At 36.1% G+C, this 22,261-nt stretch overlaps 1 protein-coding gene and 1 pseudogene across 1 annotated transcript; both read right to left on the bottom strand.

Moving 5' to 3' along the window:
• Positions 1-6,264: 6,264 nt before the first annotated feature.
• LOC141338455 (uncharacterized) lies at positions 6,265-11,512 on the bottom strand. Its single transcript, XM_073844003.1, has 6 exons — positions 11,399-11,512; positions 10,744-11,073; positions 10,146-10,442; positions 7,445-7,738; positions 6,959-7,291; positions 6,265-6,602 (listed from the first exon to the last, which is right to left on the bottom strand). The coding sequence occupies exons 1-6, from the start codon at positions 11,454-11,456 to the stop codon at positions 6,595-6,597; spliced, it is 1,320 nt and encodes a 439-aa protein (XP_073700104.1). The 5' UTR covers positions 11,457-11,512; the 3' UTR covers positions 6,265-6,594.
• Positions 11,513-16,125: 4,613 nt separating this feature from the next.
• On the bottom strand, positions 16,126-18,478 carry LOC141338953 (uncharacterized; annotated as a pseudogene).
• Positions 18,479-22,261: the final 3,783 nt, after the last annotated feature.

Raw genomic sequence — 22,261 nt, 5'->3', positions numbered from 1 at the left:
AAGGTCCTGTTCACACATGATCTCCAAACAGCAATTTACCAGATTGAATGTGTGAAAAGGGCTTACGCAATGTCTAAAACATAACTCAATGTAAACTTCTTGTTTGTTGAGCTGTTGCATAAAATCAGTATCACATTTGCAATCATACTGATGTTCAGTAAAACAGCATTCCTGCTCTTGAGATGTTGCATTACACAGTCATACCACGTAAGTAGCGTACAGAATTTACACTCATATCTTGACTTTTGTTGACATTCTATCTGCATTAGTAAAAGCATGTGAAAGCATGCACACCAGGGGGGTGTTCCATAAAACAAGTTTACCAAATAAGTCAGGCTTATTTCAGTTAGTCTGACTTATTTTAAGACAAATCAAGTGACAATAAGTCAGACTAACTAAAATAAGCCTGGCTTATTTGGTAAATTTGTTTTATGGAACACCCCCCAGGAGTTTATCGCCCACCAAATATCGACACACACAGCGACCACAAACATCAAGCAGAAGCTGTTTATCCCCTGACAGATCAAACCATATTTCTGTACAGTTTCTGTACAAAACAAATGAGAAGAAATATTGCAGGGTCCATTCACACTCCAGAATTATTCATAATGTTTGCAACAAAATGTATCAATCGAAAATGTATGAGATAGCACAGCAACCTGTAGCCTAAATGTATTTATTCATTTGCAGATTTTGGTATTTTGGCAAATCTGAGCAAAATCATTAAACTCTTTAGTTGAAATACGTGAGCTTACCTTGCTCTTTTCTTCTGGAGAAAGTAAAAAACAGCTGGGTCAGAGTTTCCAGAGTTTCAAGTATGATGAGCCCACACAGTAATCCCCATATACTCTATGTATATAGCAATGTTTAGAAAAAGAAAACTTTCAATGTTAACTCAAAAAATTCAACGTTTTAGTGAATCAACGTCTCCAAAACAAAACAAGTCTGTGAAGCTCTTATTATTTATTTTCAAATGTAGGCTACATAACAATATGCATTCTGTTATAGTACCTTTTTGGGGTTACATTACAAAATAAAAATTTTAAACACTGCTGTGAAGGTGTTTGAGGGAGTGACGCTCAATTCTTTCCTCTGACTGCTGTAACAGATCGCAATTATGTTTTTCCACTTTTGAGAAGTCGTGGAAACGATATCGTGAGTTTTTGCGTTTTGCTGTTTAAGAAAATGAAAACACGAAAAATGATACCTGTAGCCTCCCGTTCATCGCTGTAGAAGTTTACCGATCTATGCCGACTGAGAAAATCGGAAATGGAACAACGAACAAACTCAATGAATTAACAGATTATTTTAAAGAAGATAACATACATATTTAAAAAAAAATACATTTAGTACCAGGGCTTAAAAACGGAAAAAAAATCCATTCGGTTCACTCCGAGCAGAATCGATATTATAACGTTTCTGTTCTTGCGTTCCTCATTAAACAATACGTTCCGAGAACGGTTTTCTAGAAAAAATACCGGTTAATAACGTTATTTTATTGCACAGCACGATAGATAGATAGATAGATAGATAGATAGATAGATAGATAGATAGATAGATAGATAGATAGATAGATAGATAGATAGATAGATAGATAGATAGATAGATAGATAGATAGATAGATAGATAGATAGTGTGTGCCTTTTAATAACATGTTTGGCATTATGTTTACAAATGATTAAACCAAATTCCGTGTTCGTGTCATTTGAACTTCTTGTCTTTAAAACCGAAAGTAAACGAGTTCACAACCAGGGTTTGAAAATTAGCGCGGTCCGAAGTAAGGTGTTAATTGTGCTATATTAACACACTCAAATGCACTACATATAGCCAAAGTCCTTTTAAGAATGGTAAAATGGTAAGATGGTATTCTATAGTCTTTGATATAGCCTAGCGTCAGAAGATTTTTTTTTATGAAAGTACAATGTTGCCAGATATTGCTACGAAAAACAAGCAATTACAAAAAGAGAGAAAAAGATATCCGAAATAAGTTCAAAGCTTGTGTTTTTTAAACAAGATTAATATATCAGTAACAATAACGTTCAACTTTCCACTTTCCACTTTATAAACGTCCCAAAGTGTCACACTAAATTGGAAAAATACACGTATAATAGGTGGATCTGGCAACAAACGGAGGCTGCACACGCGCTCTCACTCAACGCGCTCTCAAGCCCCGTTCACTGCGCTAGCTTCTCGCATCAACATGAATTGCAAACACTCATGCGATATGAGGTGGTTTAAACGGCTTAATAATCATTCAGAGAGCTTGGCATTTTATTTTTGAATATACAAAAATGACCAATGGCCAGACCTCGGTGACCTCATAGCTGGCTACGGCCGTGCCTGGAAACGCTTTACAAATGAGCTAATCATTTTTTAAAACAATTTTCTTGTTTGATAATACTATAGCGAAATAAGCCCCTTCAAGACCATCCGCTTCACATTCTGACCACACGGCTTAATCTGCGATAAAAACCTGTTGACTTAATTATTCCTTACCTAATATGCATAGCCTATTATAGGCTATTTTCACTTAAACAAAAGAGAACTAAAAACAATAGACAATTTTAACTACAAGTTTTAATTAGGCTACAATAACTTAAACCTAAACATACCTTTGCACATGAAACAGCAGGTGCTTGGTAACCTTAAGCTCGTCGCATCAGAAAGGGCTCTGCTTATGACGTCTGCTTCGCGGGCATTTCACGGTGTATGCGTCACCGTCTCATTTGCGCACACAATTTGAATTCATGTTTTTGGTCTGCCAAATTGATATAATAAAGAGAACGATAAAAATACCGTTATTAACCGGTTAATTTGGAATTTCTGTTTCTGTTTCTGTTCAGAACGATTAAAATTGATTTTGTTTTCGTTTTTGTTCCTGTTCCTGTTTAATGTCATTTGTTTTCGTTTTTCGTTTTCGTTCCTTAAACCGGTTCAGAGCCCTGTTTAGTACTAGTTTTTAAGAAAATGCAACGAAAAACAGGCCTAGTCAATAAGTTTATAAAAGAAGTAAACAGAGTAAATGACAATTAGTATGATTTTTTTTAAGTTTCAGAGAAAATGAGCTAAACAATAATATTACTGTTACAAATGATTTTTTAATAATGCAAAGCTGTATATGTTGCCTTTTCTGAAAATTAAAACATACTTAAAGTTAGTATTCCTCTAGGTGGAGCTCGACACAATGCAGTGAAGCTGAGTAAACTAGAGCCCTGCGCCGGACTGTTTTCTTCATCGCGCTCCCGCCCGCGCCCGCCGAATTTCTGACCATTACCGCCCGCTCCCGCAACGTGTGTGTTACACTCCCGCCCGCTCCCGCAATATGTATGTCCACTCCCGCCCGCACCGCACCTGCAAAACTCTGAGAATTTATTCCCGCACGATAATAGAAATGGACTGATTTTGCCTCTTCTTCCGTCACGCAGGAAAAAACAAACGTATTTCAGTCATTCTTGAGACATGGGACAAAACATGTCCACCAATTATAACTGATATTAGTTTTAAAAATAAAACATATTTTCAATTGTAAATGCTATGGGGATTAATAATAGAATGTATTTAACACAATTATCCCCTTCAATATCATTTGCTCATTATTATGTGAAATCTATGACACTTATTGTCTTCTCACTACATCTAAAACTGTGTGTCCACAGAGAAGGGTCTATTCATTAATATGCTATAAAATGGATTAAACTAAAAAATTATTGATGAAAAAGACCTTGTTTTATCAAAGGCAACACTTGATAATATCTCATATTAAAGCAAGGTTGTTTTTCAGTCAGACATGTGTGTTTAATAAGGTTTCGAAGGTGTGTCCTCACTTTTTGTCAACACCGTCAGACATTACTTAAAATGTAATAAAATCAGGGAATATCAGGGGCTATCACTCTAAAAGGACCCCCTTGCCACAGTCCTCTTCTGCAGAGTACATCAATGTCACACAGGCTCTGCTAAGTTTTATAGTTTTAGAATATTTTAATTCTAATGTTAATATTTCGTGTGTCACAACTATGATATGTCAACACCAAACATCCAATTTCTGAGAAAATTATTTGAAATCTTTAAACCATTTTATTCTCCTGAAGCAGGTTCCATTAGCCTCTAGCATCAACAGAAAAAAAACAAAATGTCTACTACATGAACTCCATTTGTTTTGTGAAAGAAATGGCAAATTTGTCAACACCGTCAGATGTCACCACCGCAAGATTTTGTGTTCCAATAATATATCAAAATACTTAAATGTGACTCTTGAATATAAGCTTTATGAACAATAACATACTCACTGTTTGTTGTGGTTGTTTTAATACAGTGATTAATTGATTCAATGTATTTGATAGTTAAAATGACTACAAATTCAGGTTTTGGTCAACACCGTCAGATGTGTCAACTCCGTCAGTTCTGTCACCTCCGTCAGATGAATAGTTTGATGATATTTCATTATGATATTTTATATTTGTTGTGGAATTGTTGGTCACATGTGAAAGTGTAATCTGTCTACTAACATGAGAATGTGTTTTGAAATGTTAAAAACATCTAGAAAGCTGTTAAAGATAAAGTTGAAATTATATTACACATTCCAAGTTAAAAAACACATTTTTTTTAGAAAAAAAAGAGAAGAGTTGGGAGGTTGTATCAAAGCATAGCTCAGTAGCTTAGTACATATAAGATACATAAATGTAGTTTTTTTTGTCTGAGTACAAAGTTTTATTTTTGTTAAATTTTGCACCCTGTTTTGTCCCACCTCTCAAGAATGACTGATTTGTATTGCTGTTATTAAAGAGATTCATGTTTGTTTCTTTCCCTGGCCTGCATGTATTCTGACACACTGGTAGGGAATAGTAGCCTGGGCTATCGGGGACATCTAAAACGCTTAGGCTACCGCCTTCAAGTACTTTTTTTCACGTAATCGCCGTATGCAGCCAGAGGAGGGAGCGCCGCGCCACTCATTACAACCATAGATTACAACACACAGACTAATCCAGTGCGTTGTGCCGTAGACAGGCCGTTAGAAGTACAGAACGGATTTGCATCGGGCGAGGGAAGAGGGAGGGCACTGCGGGGCAGCCCAAACCATGGGAAAAAGGCGAGTGGACGGAAGAAAACTGGACAGGTTTTCCCGAAAACCCCTCTCGAAATCCCCCTGCAAAACAAGTTAAGCTGTCCAATGAATGGAGTTGCACTTTAACTTATTGGAATACCTCCGTATCCTGAAAACAAAGTAAGTGCAACACTTTTTCTCACTAACGCAAAGCGCGCTGAGCATCCCGATCCCGCAGTGCTTTTTTTTAGCCGCCCATTCCCGCCCGCGGCAAAGTTCAAACCCCCCGCTCCCGCGAGATTTGCGTTGGGTCCCAATCCCAACAGTGTTGCCAATTTAGCAATTTTGTTGCTAGATTTGGCAACTTTTCATACTACCCTAGCAACTTATTTTTTCAAAAAGCACCTAGCAACAAATTTAGCAATTTTTAACATTCATTTGGCTACTTTTAGCAATTTTTAAAAAGTGACTCAAATGACAGAGGAAACACTGTACAGCTAACTAGCCAAGAAGAACCACCTTCCCGAGAGATGCCTAGCAACACACACATATCACATTCAAGTTAAATTGCCAGCTCAAATTGTTTTTCATAACTGTTAATTTACTGATATTTGTTAACATGCATAATTGCTGGTAATTTAGGTAGCAATAAATTCCAATAGTGCTATAATTGTTGTCAGTTTCACAAATGTGTTAATTTCACAAGTTAAAAAGAGTAAGTACACAAACTGATTGTTTAAAAGAATGTAACTGTTCATTATCAGTGTTACATTTAAAAATAAAAAAATCTTATCAAAAAGTGTTTGTATTAACATACAATACAAATGATATACAAATAGTCAACTATATTTTTCATACAAATCTAAATGGACATATTTCAAATAATGTTTTTGCTGAGATGGCCAGTCAATTTGAGAAAACATTAATTATTTTGTATACTACATAAAGATGCAGTTTGAGTTGCGATTACGCAATGACGTCATCACGCAAAGTATTATGTAAATAAGAACCTATTTATTGTGCATCTGGTTGTAATGTTTTAATATAATATAATACACGGCGCCTCAGAGAGTAGAGACATGACGGGCTTACGCTTGTCCGATACTACGTGATGACGTCAATGATATGCAAATTAGCGCGTGGCGTCATCTGGCAACGTTTAGCTACTTTTTGGGCAGGCTTTAGCTACTTTTCATTGGAAATAGCTGGCAACACTGAATCCCAATGCAGCCCTCTAGAGTAAACTATTCACGAGGGCAGGAGGATACATAAAGAGAGAGAAAAAAGCATGTTTATACTAAATAATTAAAGTGTTATTTGATCATCTAGACTAGAGTATTTATCATTCAAAATCACAATCAACTCATTAGAGAAAAAAGATATATATAGCCTATATGATAACATATGATAAAATCACATTATATTTGAAACAGAGTGTGAAGGCAGATGCAGTTGTTGTGGTCAGAGCATAATTTGTGAGGAAGCAGAATCACAGATACTTGTTTGATCATTGTTGAGCTGAAACACGTGTATGGTAGGCTACCGCCATCATCTTAGATTCCTGTCAGACAAACAAACAGTAAAGGCCTGATAAATAGCAATTAGTGAAAGAAATGTGCAGCAAATTCATCATGAGAATTGAAAATGTATTAGACCTGAACATCATTCAGAAACAATGAGTATTATGGGATTTAAATCAATGAGTATTATTGGGTATAATCAGTCATTAGAGTAAATGTGTCTGATCTACACCAAAAGACAGAGATCAGCTCAATAAACATTTAACAAGATTACAATGTCCGAGAGGAGAGAGTCACACAAAAATGGTGGTTTGTTTTATAAATACCTATTTAATAATTATTAGTATAAAATCTTTAAGAATACTACTATTACTATTATTGTGTAACTGTGACTCACCAGAGATAGTAACGTGAAATCTGTATTTGATGATTCTGTTTCCTATGATGGTCACGTCATAAAGTCCAGAGTCTGTGGTTCTGGTCTTTGTGATGGTCAGAGATCCAGTCTGAAGATCCACCTTCAGTCTGTCTTTGAATCTCCCATCAGGACCATTATATGTTGACATCTTACTGAACTCTCTACTGAGTTTAGCTATGATTAAGTTGTTTGGTCCAAACGTCCACAGTATCAGGTCACCTGTCTGTGTTTCAGTAAGACCAGAGTTTAGAGTGACTGACTCTCCCTCCATCACTGACACTGACTTCACTTCATCTGAATTACCAGAAACACCTGAAGAACAAGATAAAGACCATTAAATCACTAAGAGTGAACAGTCTGAAATTCAAAATGAAAATCATCTCCAGTGAAGTCTTGTTTACTGAAATGACTCCATTTATCCATAAAATAGCCACATAATAAACACCTGTTCCACTGCTGCCGTACCTGAACATGGTTGACAGAGTTTGCTGATGTCCAGATGTTGAGTCTGGTTAGTGAATGAGTTGTTGAGCACACAGCTGTAGGTGTTTTTATCCTGATATTCCACCTCCAGAGGTAGAGAGAGACTGATGCTGAGATCAGACACACTGATGCTGGACAATAAACTGTTTCCTTTGTACCAGGAGAGAGTCACATTACTCACATTCACCACTGAACACACCACTGAACATGATGATGATAATGATGAAGACGATGATGAAGAACAGTCTCTACTGATGACAGGAACAGGCAGACGAGCTGAAAAAATTAGTGAATATATGAACAGTAGGTAACAGTTATAAAGGTTTTATTTTCATGAGAGTTTAATGCTGAGACTGTTTATGCATCCTAATTCATTTCTCAACATTTATAATAGATTCATATTTAACAAACACTGTCAAAGAGGGAGATGACATACGCAATGACAAAAAGACTATTTAAAAACATTAAGACAAAGTACATAAATGAAAGTGCATTTCACATGCTGTTGTGCAAATTGAATATACAACAGGTGGAAATTATAGGCAATTGGCAAGACACCCCCAATCAGAGGTGTAAAAAGTACTCAAAAAAATTTTACTCAAGTGAAAATACAAATACTCAGTGAAAATTTTACTCAATTTAAAGTACAAGTATCTGGCCAAAAACATACTTGAGTAAAAGTAAAAAAAAGTACCAACTTAAAATTGTACTCAAGTATTAAAAATGTCAAAGTACTGACAGACATACAGAAGTAGTGTTAATTTCGTCACCTATTTTTAATTTAGTCTTAGTCTTAGTCTTGTGCCAAATGTCCTAGTTAGTTTTAGTCATATTTAGTCATTCACATATCTTTTTTTGTTAGTCAAGTTTTAGTCGACGAAAAGTCTCGTCATTTTAGTCTAGTTTTAGTCAAAATCAAACTCAAGGTATCTTAGTCAAGTTTTAGTCGACTAAAAGTCTTTTAATTTTAGTCTAGTTTTAGTCAAAAAAGAAGTCAATATATTTTAGTCTAGGTTTAGTCAAAAAATCGTAGTCTTTTTTTAAAATAACACATTATTACTGAGATTATTACTGATACACATTTCAGTAAAAAAAAGTGTTTCACATATCTCAAACATTGGTTAAATGTCATAATTACCTGACAGAATACACTTGTTGAATGATTTTTGTTGAATGCAAATGTTAAACGTGTCTGGTTTTCAATTTCTGATTTAGGAGACACATTCACAAATGATTAACCCTTTCAGTGGTGAGTTTAAAATATTCTAGCGGACCCCTGAGAGTGAGTTTTTTTAAGCGACCGTTATTTTAGAACGTTCGTCCTTATTGTTTCCATGGCGACGCATCAAGCTTGTCACGTGTCACAACACAGACACAATAACACTGTATGACAGATAGATCGCTTTTATTTCGTTTTTCCTTTTTTTCCAGAATACTCACACACTTGCTTACCATGTCATGAACTATCTAATATTCCGATTCACAAATATCTGTGAATTAGTATGTTTCGTCGTTTAAAACCCTATATAAATGATCTGGATCGTAATCTGTAACGTGAGATGGGCGCGGCCATATTTGTTCGCGCTGCCGTTCAGACTCAGAGAGTCCTGTCAGCCGTATTTACAGCACATATACATTCATCCGTTTCTCCCGAAATACATGCAAGTAAGTGGCTGGTGAACTAGAAGAGGAATAGAGTGAACTTTTTAGTTACTAAGCCTATGTATGTGATATGAATAAAACACATCGGCAAATTATATTTGAATAGATTGTTATTTTCTGCTTCCATAGACCTATGTGTGTATTTTACAAACTCTAAATGTCTCCTTTTACTAGTACTTATGTGTATTTAAATGTCTGAAACCTAAAATAAGCGTTATGTGGTTAAAAACACTGCATAGTTGTGATTATATGTCAAGCGCAGAGCTCGTCCGTCTCTGGCTCAGCGCCAGCCAGCGCGCCTAAGCGCAGTTTGAATATTTTAAAGCCGTAACAGCTGATGAAAAAGCAGAGACGATTGTAGACGAAAATGAAGAGAGATTTTATCTTAGTTTTTATTTTATACAAAACATTTTCGTCTCGTCTTTTTTCGTCAACAATAATGCATGTTAATTTAGTCTTAGTCAGCGTTTTTGGTGCAAAAGTGGTGCAGTCTTGTCATCGTCCCGTCTTAGTCATGAAAAAAAAGGTCGTTGACGAACATATTTCGTCTCGTCTCGTCTGACGAAATTAACACTATACAGAAGTATGGTTAAAAGATGAGAAAGATGCAGTAGCACATGTCAAACACGTGTATCTAGTGCCACAACAATAATTAAAATGCGGTACAGTGGAACAACCAAAAAAACAACACCAGGGAAAGGTATTAAAACTCCATCCTTTCCACTCTCATGCCATCCCATATGACTTTCATTTACCAGATGAAACACAAACAAACAAACAAACAAACAAAAAACATCTCCATATGATGCAAGTGTATGGGACATATAAAATGACACTTCAAAAACTATGCGCAAGTGAATATGACTAACGCATGCAACCCCTGTGAAATGATGTAAGATATGTAAGAAGAATACAAAGAATAATAGTTTTGAATGCAACTCCCTTACCAGTGCCCTGAAGATTATTGAGACACATGTATCTTTTATCCACATAATAAATATCAATTCCACTGCTGCCGTACCTGAACATGGTTGACAGAGTTTGCTGATGTCCAGATGTTGAGTCTGGTTAGTGAATGAGTTGGTGAGCACACAGCTGTAGGTGTTTTTATCCTCATATTCCACCTCCAGAGGTAGAGAGAGACTGATGTGGAGATCAGACACACTGATGCTGGACACTAAACTGTTTCCTTCGTACCAGGAGAGAGTCACATCACTCACATTCACCACTGAACACACCACTGAACAATATGACGACGATGATGATGTTGAAGAAGATGAACAGTCTCTGCTGATGACAGGAACAGGCAGATGATGAGCTGAAAACATGACAGAATAAATGAACATTAAGTAACAGTATTCAAGAGGTTGTTTTATTTTTTTGTGAGTGTTTAATGCTGAGACTGTTTATGCATCCTAATTAATTTCTCAAAAATGATAATACTGTCAAAAACTGTCAAAGAGGAAGATGTCATACAAAAATGACGAAAAGACTATTTAAAAACACAAGAAAAAGTACATAAATAAAAGGGGATGCAATCTTAAATGGTTTGTTTTATACATTTTTATTTAATAATCATTTTTAAAAAAAAAAAAGTAAATCATGAAGCTGGCACTCACCATAGACAGTGATGTGGAATCTGTATCTGGTCTCACTAATTCCACTGATTGTTATTTGATAAAGTCCAGAGTCTGTGGTTCTGGTGTTTGTGATGGCCAGAGATCCAGTTTGCCTGTCCAGATTCAGTCTGTCTCTGAATCTCCCTCCAAGAACCTCATAATATTTCTTACCAGAGGCTCCACTGAGTTTAGCTATAAGCAAGTTGTTCTGTCCAAACGTCCAGATTATCTGATCATCTGTCTGTGTTTCAGTAAGACCAGAGTTAAGAGTGATTAAATCTCCCTCCATCACAGACACTGACTTCTCTGCATCTGAATGACCAGACACACCTGAAGAAAAAAAAAAAAAAAAGATTATTCCGTTTAAATGATAGACTTTTAAATAACTTTATGATGGATTACTGTAAACTGTTAGAAAATTACAATTAAATTAAATGTCTAATCAATTCGGAATGAAACTCATTTACTGATGTGGTTTGAGCTCCACACAACATGAAACACAGAAACCCTTTTACCTCAGATGAGAATCATGCACTGAAACTAAAGCTGCTGCTGTTTGAGCTTCAGTGTTTTTATTGAAGCACAATTTTAGAAAAGCCAACAGTGAATCTGTCAAATAAAGAGCTGAAGCCATAAAAACATATTTTAAACTCACCAACCAGGCGCCACAAACACAAACAGAACAAGACTAATTTGACTGCCATTTTTCTCATCGGTTCACTAAAAAGCTCTCGATAGCAACTCTCAAAATGTCTTAAACATGAGTGAACTGTGGTGTTTATCTGGTTGTGTGTGAATCCTCCCCCAACCTTCATCACAGTTTATTTTCAGACGTCCATCCTCTTTAACATCACAAAAAATCAACAAGCTTTTGCTGATCTCACATTTTCAAACTGAAAACCAGGAACAGGCAAAGTTCAGATGATCAGCAAACAGGCTGTCTGAAGCCATTTAAGTCAAAGTTTACGTCAAAACCAGTGGAAATGAAGCTAAAATAAACAGGCTTGGTAATGTGTCTTTATCCACACTAGCGTTTTCAAGTTTTTTCCAAAAGCCTGAAAAATATTAAATCATGTGCACATGCAACATTTAATAAAAGCATGCAGAGACTATCTGGTACCCAGGGCACTATGTATTGTCCTATGCAAATATACAAAAACCATGTTTTGCTACAGGACCCTTTTGGGTGTTTTTTTCACAATTTTTCTTATTTGCTCCTCTAGCCGACTTTAGGATCTTCTAAATATTATTCAATATAAATATCTTTAATGTAATATCATCTATGACAGCATTTCTTGTCCAAATTCACAATCTCTATGCATTTCTCTGTTTTCCTGATGATAGTTAGATGAGCTAGAAAACATGAGCGAATAGAGACAAATGGAGATATTCAAGCAGAAGAGGAAGAAAAATGAAGAGAACCATGATTGATCAAAAGTAGAGCGTGCAAACGAAATTTTAATTAATGACTTAATTATTAACTTTCCTTTGCCTTCTATTATATTTATATGCTTTCAAAACCTAAATGTCCCCAACACTTGGGCCAAAGCCAGTGTGTTGTAATACTAAAGAGGAATCAGAACTAGACAGCTGTCTAGGTTTGTAGATATTTAAATATAAACACAGACCTAGACAGCTAGACAGTTCTGCTATCTATTTTGGATGACGAGCCGAGAGACAAGGGAACAGTTTAACAAGTGTCTCTTTACTTAAGTGCAGGAGTTAGTTCACACACATGAGACTTTCTACAATAACATCTAGAGGCGCGTTTAGGAACTGAGAATTTAAAGCAACAGAACACATATATTCTACAATCTAGTTCTGTCAGGGTCCTCATGACATGAGTAGCAAGCTGAAGTATCTTTTACCTAGTAACTGAGGAGGGTGGCACAGGTTGAGTTAGGCAGGTCATTCCACCAGCCAGCCGCATTCTGGATCAGTTGCAGAGGCTTGACAGGCATGTCACTTTGTTTCACTTCGTTTTCATAAGATTGAGTTTAAGGTGATCTTTCCGCTAACAAGCAAGCCTTGATGCGAGCAACTATTGTTGGATCATCTAGCTGGAATGAGAGGTAAAGTCTCATCAGCATAGCAGTGATCAAGAAAAAATGTGTATCTGAGGGTTGAATCCTAGTAATGCCATGTAGATTGAAAAGAGAAGTGGTCCAAGTACTGAGCCCTGAGGAACCCCAGTAGCTAAATGTTGTGACGTAGACACTTCAACCCTCCAAGGACCTACCTGAGTGGTAAGACTTGAACCACTGGAGTGTCAAAAGCAGCAAGATGACTACTGAGGATTTGAATGTTCCTGTCAGATCTGGCAATAAGTGAAGTCTTAGTTAAGTGCCCACTTTTAAAACCAGATGTCTAGGAGATTGTTCTGCATGAAAAGGGTAGAGATTGACGGACTATTGTCCTATTTAATTCTGGAAAGGAGGTGACTTGAGGCCAAGTATGGTGACCTATAGTTGGAATTTTTGCTATGCATTTAACCCATCCAGTGGGCTATTGCTGCGCCGCCCAGGGAGCAGTTGGGGCCTTGCTCAAGGGACTCACCTCAGTCGTGGTATTGAGAGTGGAGAAAAGGCTGTCCATTCACTCCCTGAGACTCGAACCTGCGACCTTTGGGTTACAAGTCTGACTCTATAACCATTAGGATTTTATCCCAGTCCCATCAGCAACCAAACCAGACATTTTAACATCACTTAACTTTGTCACACATGTTCAGGTACAAGAAAACTGACATTACCATTTATTAACTGAGCTGATCTCAATTCTGAGCACTTCAACAGTTGCAAGAAAAAGAGACAGTCAATGAAAAGTGGCAGAAAGTGAAAGAAGTCACAGCCACAGGGAATGGCTATCATCAGAGACAGAAAGATAGAAGAGAGAATATAAAAAAAGACAGCAGTAATTAATGGTAGAACAAGAGTAGTAAAAACCAAGTCACAAGAAGAGTACACAGAAGCAAACAAGAATGTACAGACAGATGGAACTACAATGGAGATGCCGGCAACAGAAGCAGACGCAACACACAAGAACTGTACTCCAACAAGAAGAAATTTGGAAGAAAATTCACAAAACTTGAGAGAGCAATAAAAGATAAAGATGGTAGATTGATACCTGTTGAAGAAGGGCAAAAGAGTAGATGGTGGAGCATTTTGAAGAGCTGCTGAATAGACCACCTCCCACCCTCACTGGACATCCTACCAGCCTCCAGTGACCTACCAATTGACTGCAATGACAAAATTTGATGTGCAGTTTAAGCAGTTAAAGGCTGAAAAGTATACCAGCAGAGGCAATGAATGCTGAGCTAGAAAACTATGTTTAATATCACCTTTCCTGTTTCTTCTGGCAATAGACCGGATCATGAGCCCAGAAGCGAAATGGCATGCAGTGGATATTATGGACACATTTGGATGAGCTTGACTTTGCCAATTACCAGGCCTGTCTCTCTTACACCCAACAACAAATTCAGAAAAATACCAACATCACTGCTGATGCTTTAGCAAGCTTGGGCCTCAACATCAATCAAGAGAGGAGCAAGGTGTTGAAGATTAACGCAGCCAGTAAAACACCCATAATGCTGAGAGACGGTGTTAGAAGAAGTGGACAGTTCCCCCTACCTTGGCAGCATAATTGACCAGCATGGGGGTTGTACCACAAGGCAAGCCCTTACCTGGAACCCCCAAGGGAGGAGGAAAAGGGGCCAGCCAAGAAACACCTGGTGCTGTGAACTGGAGGCAGACTTGAAGAGAATGAACCATACGTGGACACAGGTATGAGACGTCTGGAAAAAAAACTGTTGGTGGGCTGCTGGGTTGACTATTTTATTTTAATAATGAACTGGTTTTTCTGTTCGCAATGAATATATAGTGTGCAAATGAGGCGCAGGTGCAATCACACAGTTGAAACATAAAATACTCCATAATTTTTGGTCATACAGTAAAGGTGTAATTAGCAGTTTGAACATTTAAGAATATAGGCAAAGATCATTAGAATTCTTTGTAAAGCAAACACTGCTCTGTTCTTATTTCACTCTGGAACATAAAATTGTTAAGAATGATCCAAAAAATGTATAAATGTAAATCTGTTTGTATACTGCACAGAGCTAAACTGTTCAAACACATATAGTTAGCTACCCTTCAGAGGGCGCCCAACATGATAAACATAATAAATCATGGAGACACTTTGATTTTCAGACTGAGACAACTTTATTGAGAAAGGCAAGCAAGTGCAGATAACAAATGGACAGCAGTAGTAAAACTGTAAAAAAAAAAAAAAAAAAAAAATCCGTAAAATTTACAGTAAAAAACTGGGAGCTGTGGTTGCCCATAAAAAATATGGTAGCAATGTTTTACATTTGAAGGTTTTCAATTAAATTTACAGGTACTGTAAATACCGTAATTTCATACTAAAAACCATAACTCATAAAATGGTAATGTACCAACTTTTTGAAGCACTGAAATCTGTTTTGTACCTTTGTAATACAATGATAACCACCAAAAGCAGGTGGTGACAATAACATCACATGATGAACCAAAGCCCATCGCACGGAGGTTATAAATAATAACATATATAGAAGGTGTCATTCACACAAACACTAAACACCATCATGGTAACACACATAAAACTGAAATAATGCAAAAAAAAAACAAAACATTAATTCACAACATTAGATGTAACATACAACCCTAATGTACAAAACATTATTTTTACGTTATTTATTTAAAAAATGAAATTCAGGGAATTCTGGGAATGTCAATTTACGGTTATTCACTGTAAATTTTACTTTCTTTTTCACTTCGGAAAACGGTATACTACCGTAAAATTAAATGCAATGTCCAACACAGTTTTTCACCGTATATAGAAGGAGAACTTACCGTTAACCATTTCACAGGTTTTTACAGTAGCATTTTTACATTTTTTTACCGTTAAATTCACTGTAATTTTTTACAGTGTATGTTTTTTTTTGTATTTGTTTGATGTATCTGAGGAAATATAACAAGAAAACAATAAAGCTTTCAAAGTAGATTTAAAAAAAGGTCATGTGTTCATATTTAGCCAATTGAAGAGCTTCAGTATTAAAGCCGTCTGATCTGTACAACAATTAAACAACAAGACAGCTACATTTTAAAATGCTTTAAAAACTCATAAAAGCTAACATTGTAACGATTAAGACTAAAAGATTGTAAAATCATAAGGCTCACTTTTGTAAGTTTGAGCATAAATGTGTAGGTTACTTTATACTCTCATGTAGAGGGAAAATGACTTGCAAATAAATGAACATCAAAGCAGTATATTGATGCTGTATATAAAGCCATTACAAAAATATAAAGGTTAATACATGATAAAGTCGTTTTGGAGAAACTACATAATAAGTTATGGAATATGTGCTTGATCTTGTTCAGCTCTTCTGGATCTGATGTCATAAACCAGAAGAATGACAGTAGCCACGCCCACCAGAGCAGAGAGGACCAATCGGATCACAGCTTCAGTAGGACCACAACAGTGGACAGAGTCTGAGGAATAACAACATCAAACTGAGATCAGCTCAGTCAATAAACTTTAATATCAGCGCCGACATCAAATAATATCAGCAGTGCTGCCGTACCTGAACATGTGTGACAGAGTTGAGTGATATTGAGATGTCTTGTCTGGTTGCTGATGGGATTGTTGAGCACACAGCTGTAGCTGTTTTTATCCTCATATTCCACCTCCAGAGGTAGAGAGAGACTGATGCTGAGATCAGACACACTGATGCTGGACAATACACTGTTTCCTTTGTACCAGGAGAGAGTCACATGACTCACATTCACCACTGAACACACCAGGAAACAATATGAAGATGATGAAAAACAGTCTCTGCTGATTACAGGAACAGGCAGACGAGCTGAAAAAGATAAGCGAATAAAGAGAAATGAGGATGAATGAAGATATTTAAGCAGAAGAGGAAACATTGAGCGTAACCAGAACTGATCAAAACAATTTAATAGAAAGTTAAATATAACGCTATAGTTTGTAATTCTAAGTAATACAATACTTCTTTAAATTTAGCGCTGCAATAAATAAATTAAACCAAAAATGTACTCGCCATAGACTGTGAGACTGAAACTCTCAGTCAGTTTGTTAGTCTGTCGTTTATAACGTCCAGCATGTTGAGTTGTGGTGTTTGTGATGGTCAGAGATCCAGTTTGTTTGTCCAGCTTCAGTCTGTCTCTGAATCTCCCATCAAGAACATCATCATATTCAGCCATGATGTCAGCCCATAAATTGATTTCAGCTATTAAAACATTTTTGTTTCCAAACATCCACTGAATCAGACTTCCACCCATTATGTTAGTGAGTTTAGAGTTTAGAGTGACTGAATCTCCCTCCATCATCAATACTTCATCTGTAAATCCAAACAGGGTTTGTCAAAGATTAATTCTGTTAAATTACTATGATGGTTTATGAAAAAAGTAAATTATTATTATTTAAATTTGAAATTAATATCACACAACAAAATGATGTCTATTAATTATTGCAAAAAATGAATTATTAATTTTTTGCAAAAAAAAAAAAAAAAAGTGCAAATAAGTGAAACTGATATTTAACTTACTATGGACGCCGATGAAGAAAACAAACCCCATATTACTACTATGCAGTTCATAAATTCCAGATTGTGTGATTGTGATGTTTGTGATGGTCAGAGATCCAGTTTGATTGTCCAGTTTCAGTCTGTCTCTGAATCTCCCATCAAGGACGTCGTCATATACAGCGATTCTGTTGTCTGCTACGTTGATTTCAGCTATTAAAATGAATTCGTTTAAAAATTCCCACCGAATGACATCAACATTCTTCATATCAGTAAGACCAGAGTTTATAGTGACCGAATCTCCCTTCTTTACTAACACCGACTTCAGTACTGTAACACAAAACAGAAAGAGAACAAAAGAAAACAAGGTTCATCGCGGACAGAATTGGTTATTTGGTGGTTTACTAAAGTAAATAGTTTTAAGTTTAATTTTGAAACGGGTCTCGTCATGAATCAACAGGAGCTTATATATACTCACCACCATAGACAGTTAGATGTATAGACTTGATCACACTGTTGGTCTGTAGTGCATAACTTCCAGTATGTTCAGTTGTGGTGTTTGTGATGGTCAGAGATCCAGTTTGATTGTCCAGCTTCAGTCTGTCTCTGAATCTCCCATCAAGAACATCATCATATACAGCGAAACTGTCAGCTGGTTAATTGATTTCAGCAATTAAAGTCTTCTCAGAATATCCAAACCTCCACTGAATCACATCACCATCCAGTATTTCAGTAAGATCAGAGTTTAGAGTGACCGAATCTCCCTCCAGCACGTTTAAACCACCTGAAGAACAGAAATTATCATAGGTTAAAACTTCAAAATCACTTTATGTTGGTTTGATTAAGCTTCACTAAAATAATTGTAATAATTTAAATGTGAAGGAAATAATATTCTACAGCAGTACAAAAAAGATGGTAAACGAAAAAAAATTTTTTTTTTCAATACAGCCAACTTTAATGCTGATTACTGTTTAATGGTGCATTCACACTTGTAGTTCGGTTCTCTTAAAAAAGAAAGTGATGCATTTGGTCCTAGTCCACCTAGCATTCACGTTAGCTTTTTTGACAGCATAAGGCGTTTTAAAAAGCACCATAAAGTTGTGTTTATATTTTATTCAAACCGCACCAGAGTTCATTTGGAAGTGGACCTAGACGCATTTCTTTAGCGGGTCTTGGTCCGCCTGTTTGGTGCACACCAGAGTTCAGATGGCGTTCCCATTTACTTAAATGAACCACACTTACAGAGCATTTGCAAGTTTGTTTTTAATTGAACCAAACACATGCACGAACACACATTCATATGTAACTGAATCAATCCCAAACTGAATACCCTGAATAACTTGAACTCAGACTTGTTTAGATATGAGAAATCATATAAATTTATACATGAGAATAAGTGAATGTTAATCCTCTCTAACTAATTTAACCAGTAATTTATGACATGCTACCAGAACAGAAGCAACTGAAGCCATAAAAACTCATTTCAAACTCACCAACCAGACGCCCCAAACACAAACAGAACAAAACTAATCTGAGAAACATTTTCTTCATCGGTTCACTGAAAAGTCCACAACAATGATGCTTAAAATGTCTGAAAACACTCAAGCCTGACCTGTGATATTTATCTGGATGACTCCTTCCTCAACCTCAGTTTCCGTTCACACGGTTATCTCCTTTAACATCATGAATATCAACAAGTTTGGCTGATCTTACTTTTTCATATGAATTCTGGCCTTAGTGTAAAAAGTAATTAAAGAGTATAATACTGGATTAGAAATCAGTATCTCCTTGTGTTTAATTTAGTGTTGTGAGCTGTCAGTCGTATTTGACATCTGACTAAGGGTGTGCAATGTTGAAAAAATATGCATGTTTTAATTTTGTAAACAGTAATTTTGCTAGACTACTGAAGATTTTCATATTCTAACTTTAACTCCATAAAGTTTACACTCGAGGGCGGTTACTTATCAAATGAAATCAGTACTTGCACTGCAGAAGTGGACCAGAAGCTGCATCTGACAAGCTATTTAAATGTTTTTACACTGATATCTTAATGAAGCTTGGATGTGCCGAATGTATGTTAAGTGGAAATGCATAAATTATATTATGCAATTAATGTTGGAATACAACTTGGAGAATATTGACATAATGAGCAAGTCACTGACTCATTCATTCAACCGACTTGTTCAAAACATCAGACTACAGATTCACTCAGTGACAAAAATCTGCTTTGTGTTCTTCTGTGGATTTATATTATTTTCAATGTTAAACAGAACAAAAACCAGGCAGTATTATGTCTAAAATGTAACGCAGTGTTAAATTTTTGTTTGTTGAACTGTTGCATAAAATTAATATCACATTTGCAATCATGCTGATGTTGAGGGAAAAGCAATCTTGCTCTTTAGATATTGCTTAACTTAGTCATATGATGCAAGTATACAAATGAACCACAAAGGTCATACAGAGACCAATCATCCTCATATCTTGATTTTCGTGGTAATTCGAACTTGCATAATTGCATAAGCTACATCACACAGTGAAAACATGCACTATCAATGTGAAAGCTGGGAGTTGATCGTACTAGGCAAGGCAAGACAAGGCAATTTTTGATTTTAAAATTGATTTAAAAATTAATTAAAACAGTAGAAATGATTATACATAAAATAATGCAATCTGTTCGGACGCAGCATAGTGCTCATTCACAGTGCTCATTCAATAAATGCACAACTAAACCGATGAGTTTTGAGTCTGCATTTAAATGTGTCTAATGTATTAGCACATCTGATCTCTTCTGGAAGCTGGTTCCAACTGCGGGCGGCATAGCAGCTAAAAGCGGATTCCCCTTGTTTTGTGTGAACCCTTGATATTAAATCTGTGTATGTGGCGCACTGCATAACTATTCAAATGCATATCGTTTTTATTCCTCCAAGAGGTCTCAGACATCATAAATGTAATAAAACATGGAGAGAATCCCAAATCTCAGAGTAAGAGAACTTTATTGATAAATGCATGCAGATGCATGTGGCTAATAGATAGCACTAGTACTAAAGTGATATCTAAAAATACAAAAAGAGAGTGCTTTTGTTTTATTGTATTCTTAATTAGCCAGTAGAAGAGCTTCAGTATTAAAGATGTCCGATCTCTACAATAATATTACCAAGACTACACTACCTTTAAATGTGATTTGAGGTGATTTAAAAAAAATCTCCAATCAAACATGAAACATTAGTGTGTAAAAAAACAAAAACAATAAATAGGAAAGCATCTTATACTAGCGTAAGCAATGCAATATTTGGTAATCATCAGTATTTATCATGACAAACACTCGCATTTACTTTTAAGTGTTAATGGGAAAATACATTGTTGATTGTTCTCAAATTATCTTCTATAGTGGAAATGAGCCACCTAAAATATTCATTTCTACCAGAATGTAAATAAAACCATTACAAATAAATTTAGAAGATTAATACATAATAAATGAAAACGTTATAAGAGAAATTACATCATCAATCATGTGGTGTGAATATGTCCTTGATCTTGTTCAGCTCTTCTGGATCTGATGTCATAAACCAGAAGAATGACAGTAGCCACGCCCACCAGAGCAGAGAGGACCAATCGGATCACAGCTTCAGTAGGACCACAACAGTGGACAGAGTCTGAGGAATAAAAACACCAAACTGCGATCAGCTCAGTCAATAAATGTTAATATCAGCGCCAACATCAAATAATATCAGCAGTGCTGCCGTACTTGAGCATGTGTGACAGAGCTCAGTATTGAGATGTGTGGTCTTGTTGGTGAATGAATAAGCCACAACACAGCTGTAGGAATCATCCAGACACTCAATCTCCAGAGGTAGAGAGAGACTGATGTTGAGATCAGACTGGATTCTGGATAATAAACAGTTTCCTTTGTACCAAGAGAGAGTCACATGGCTCACATTCATCACTGAACACACCAGTGAACAATATGGTGAGTTGAGATGATGAGATGAAGAGTTACTTCTAATGACAGGAAGAGGCAGACGAGCTGAAAACATGAAAGCAAAGAGATAAATGAGGATGAATGAAGATATTCAAGAAGACAGGGAAGAAAAATTGAAAGGAAAGACTGATCAAAAGCAGAGCATTCAAAACAATCTGATACAAACTGCTCAAACAGAAAACTTAAATCACACACTGAATCTCAATGAAGTAGGTGGTAAATGTTTTATGAGTCATTCATTCATTCATCCATTCATTCAATCTATTCAAATGACAGATTCATTCAGGAATTAAGTAAATTATTTGCTTTATGAATGGGTCATTGAATCATTGGTTCACCCGATTAGTTCAAAACGTGGAATCATTTAGAAACTGTGTTGATTTAAAGACACATAAAAGTTCTGCCATGACTTTAATAGGTAATACTCCCAATGGCAAAAGTGAGCAAAGGTAGACACTATTGTGCTTAAAATATTACACAATATTAGATTTATATATCAACTGTTGTAGAAAATAATACCTGCACCCATTGTAATGGCGATCTATTCCTCTTAGTTCTCCGCCATTTCCATAGGGGATCGGCACAAAGGATTTGACGCGTAAAACCACAAACTTGCAGTGTAACAGTTTACTTTTCGTTTGTCAGGATACAACAAAAATCGAAAATCAAACTTAAGAACTTTTTACACTTTTTCAAGCTTCAACTTAAATATGGTTTCAAAGAACGGTCAAAAGACTGTCTACCATCAAGCCCCTTCCTTCTTCCTCAACGGTTGCCTACGCATACGTATTACGTATGATCTTACAGTTAACCTATGATAGGGCATGTACGCAATATAATGTCACAAAATATGCAAACTATATCAAATAAAAATAATAACTCTTAATACAAATAATATAATATTACAGAAAAATGTTACAAATTTCTAAATGCTCTTTATGGCTCTAACACCCATGTAATAT

This window comes from Garra rufa, chromosome 7, assembly GCF_049309525.1.
Source record: "Garra rufa chromosome 7, GarRuf1.0, whole genome shotgun sequence".
Taxonomy (NCBI): domain Eukaryota; kingdom Metazoa; phylum Chordata; class Actinopteri; order Cypriniformes; family Cyprinidae; genus Garra; species Garra rufa.
This window is presented reverse-complemented; position numbering and strand designations above follow the sequence as displayed.

What these genes read in the sequence shown, in the direction of transcription:
- LOC141338455 (XM_073844003.1), bottom strand. Translation starts at nt 11,456, where the DNA reads ATGAGAAAAATGGCAGTCAAATTAGTCTTGTTCTGTTTGTGTTTGTGG. An exon ending in GTGTTTGTGGCGCCTGGTTG is followed by an intron (nt 11,074 to 11,398) that starts GTGAGTTTAAAA and finishes TTTTTTCTTCAG; the next exon opens with GTGTGTCTGGTCATTCAGAT. An exon ending in ACTCTGTCAACCATGTTCAG is followed by an intron (nt 7,739 to 10,145) that starts GTACGGCAGCAG and finishes TAATTTTTTCAG; the next exon opens with CTCGTCTGCCTGTTCCTGTC.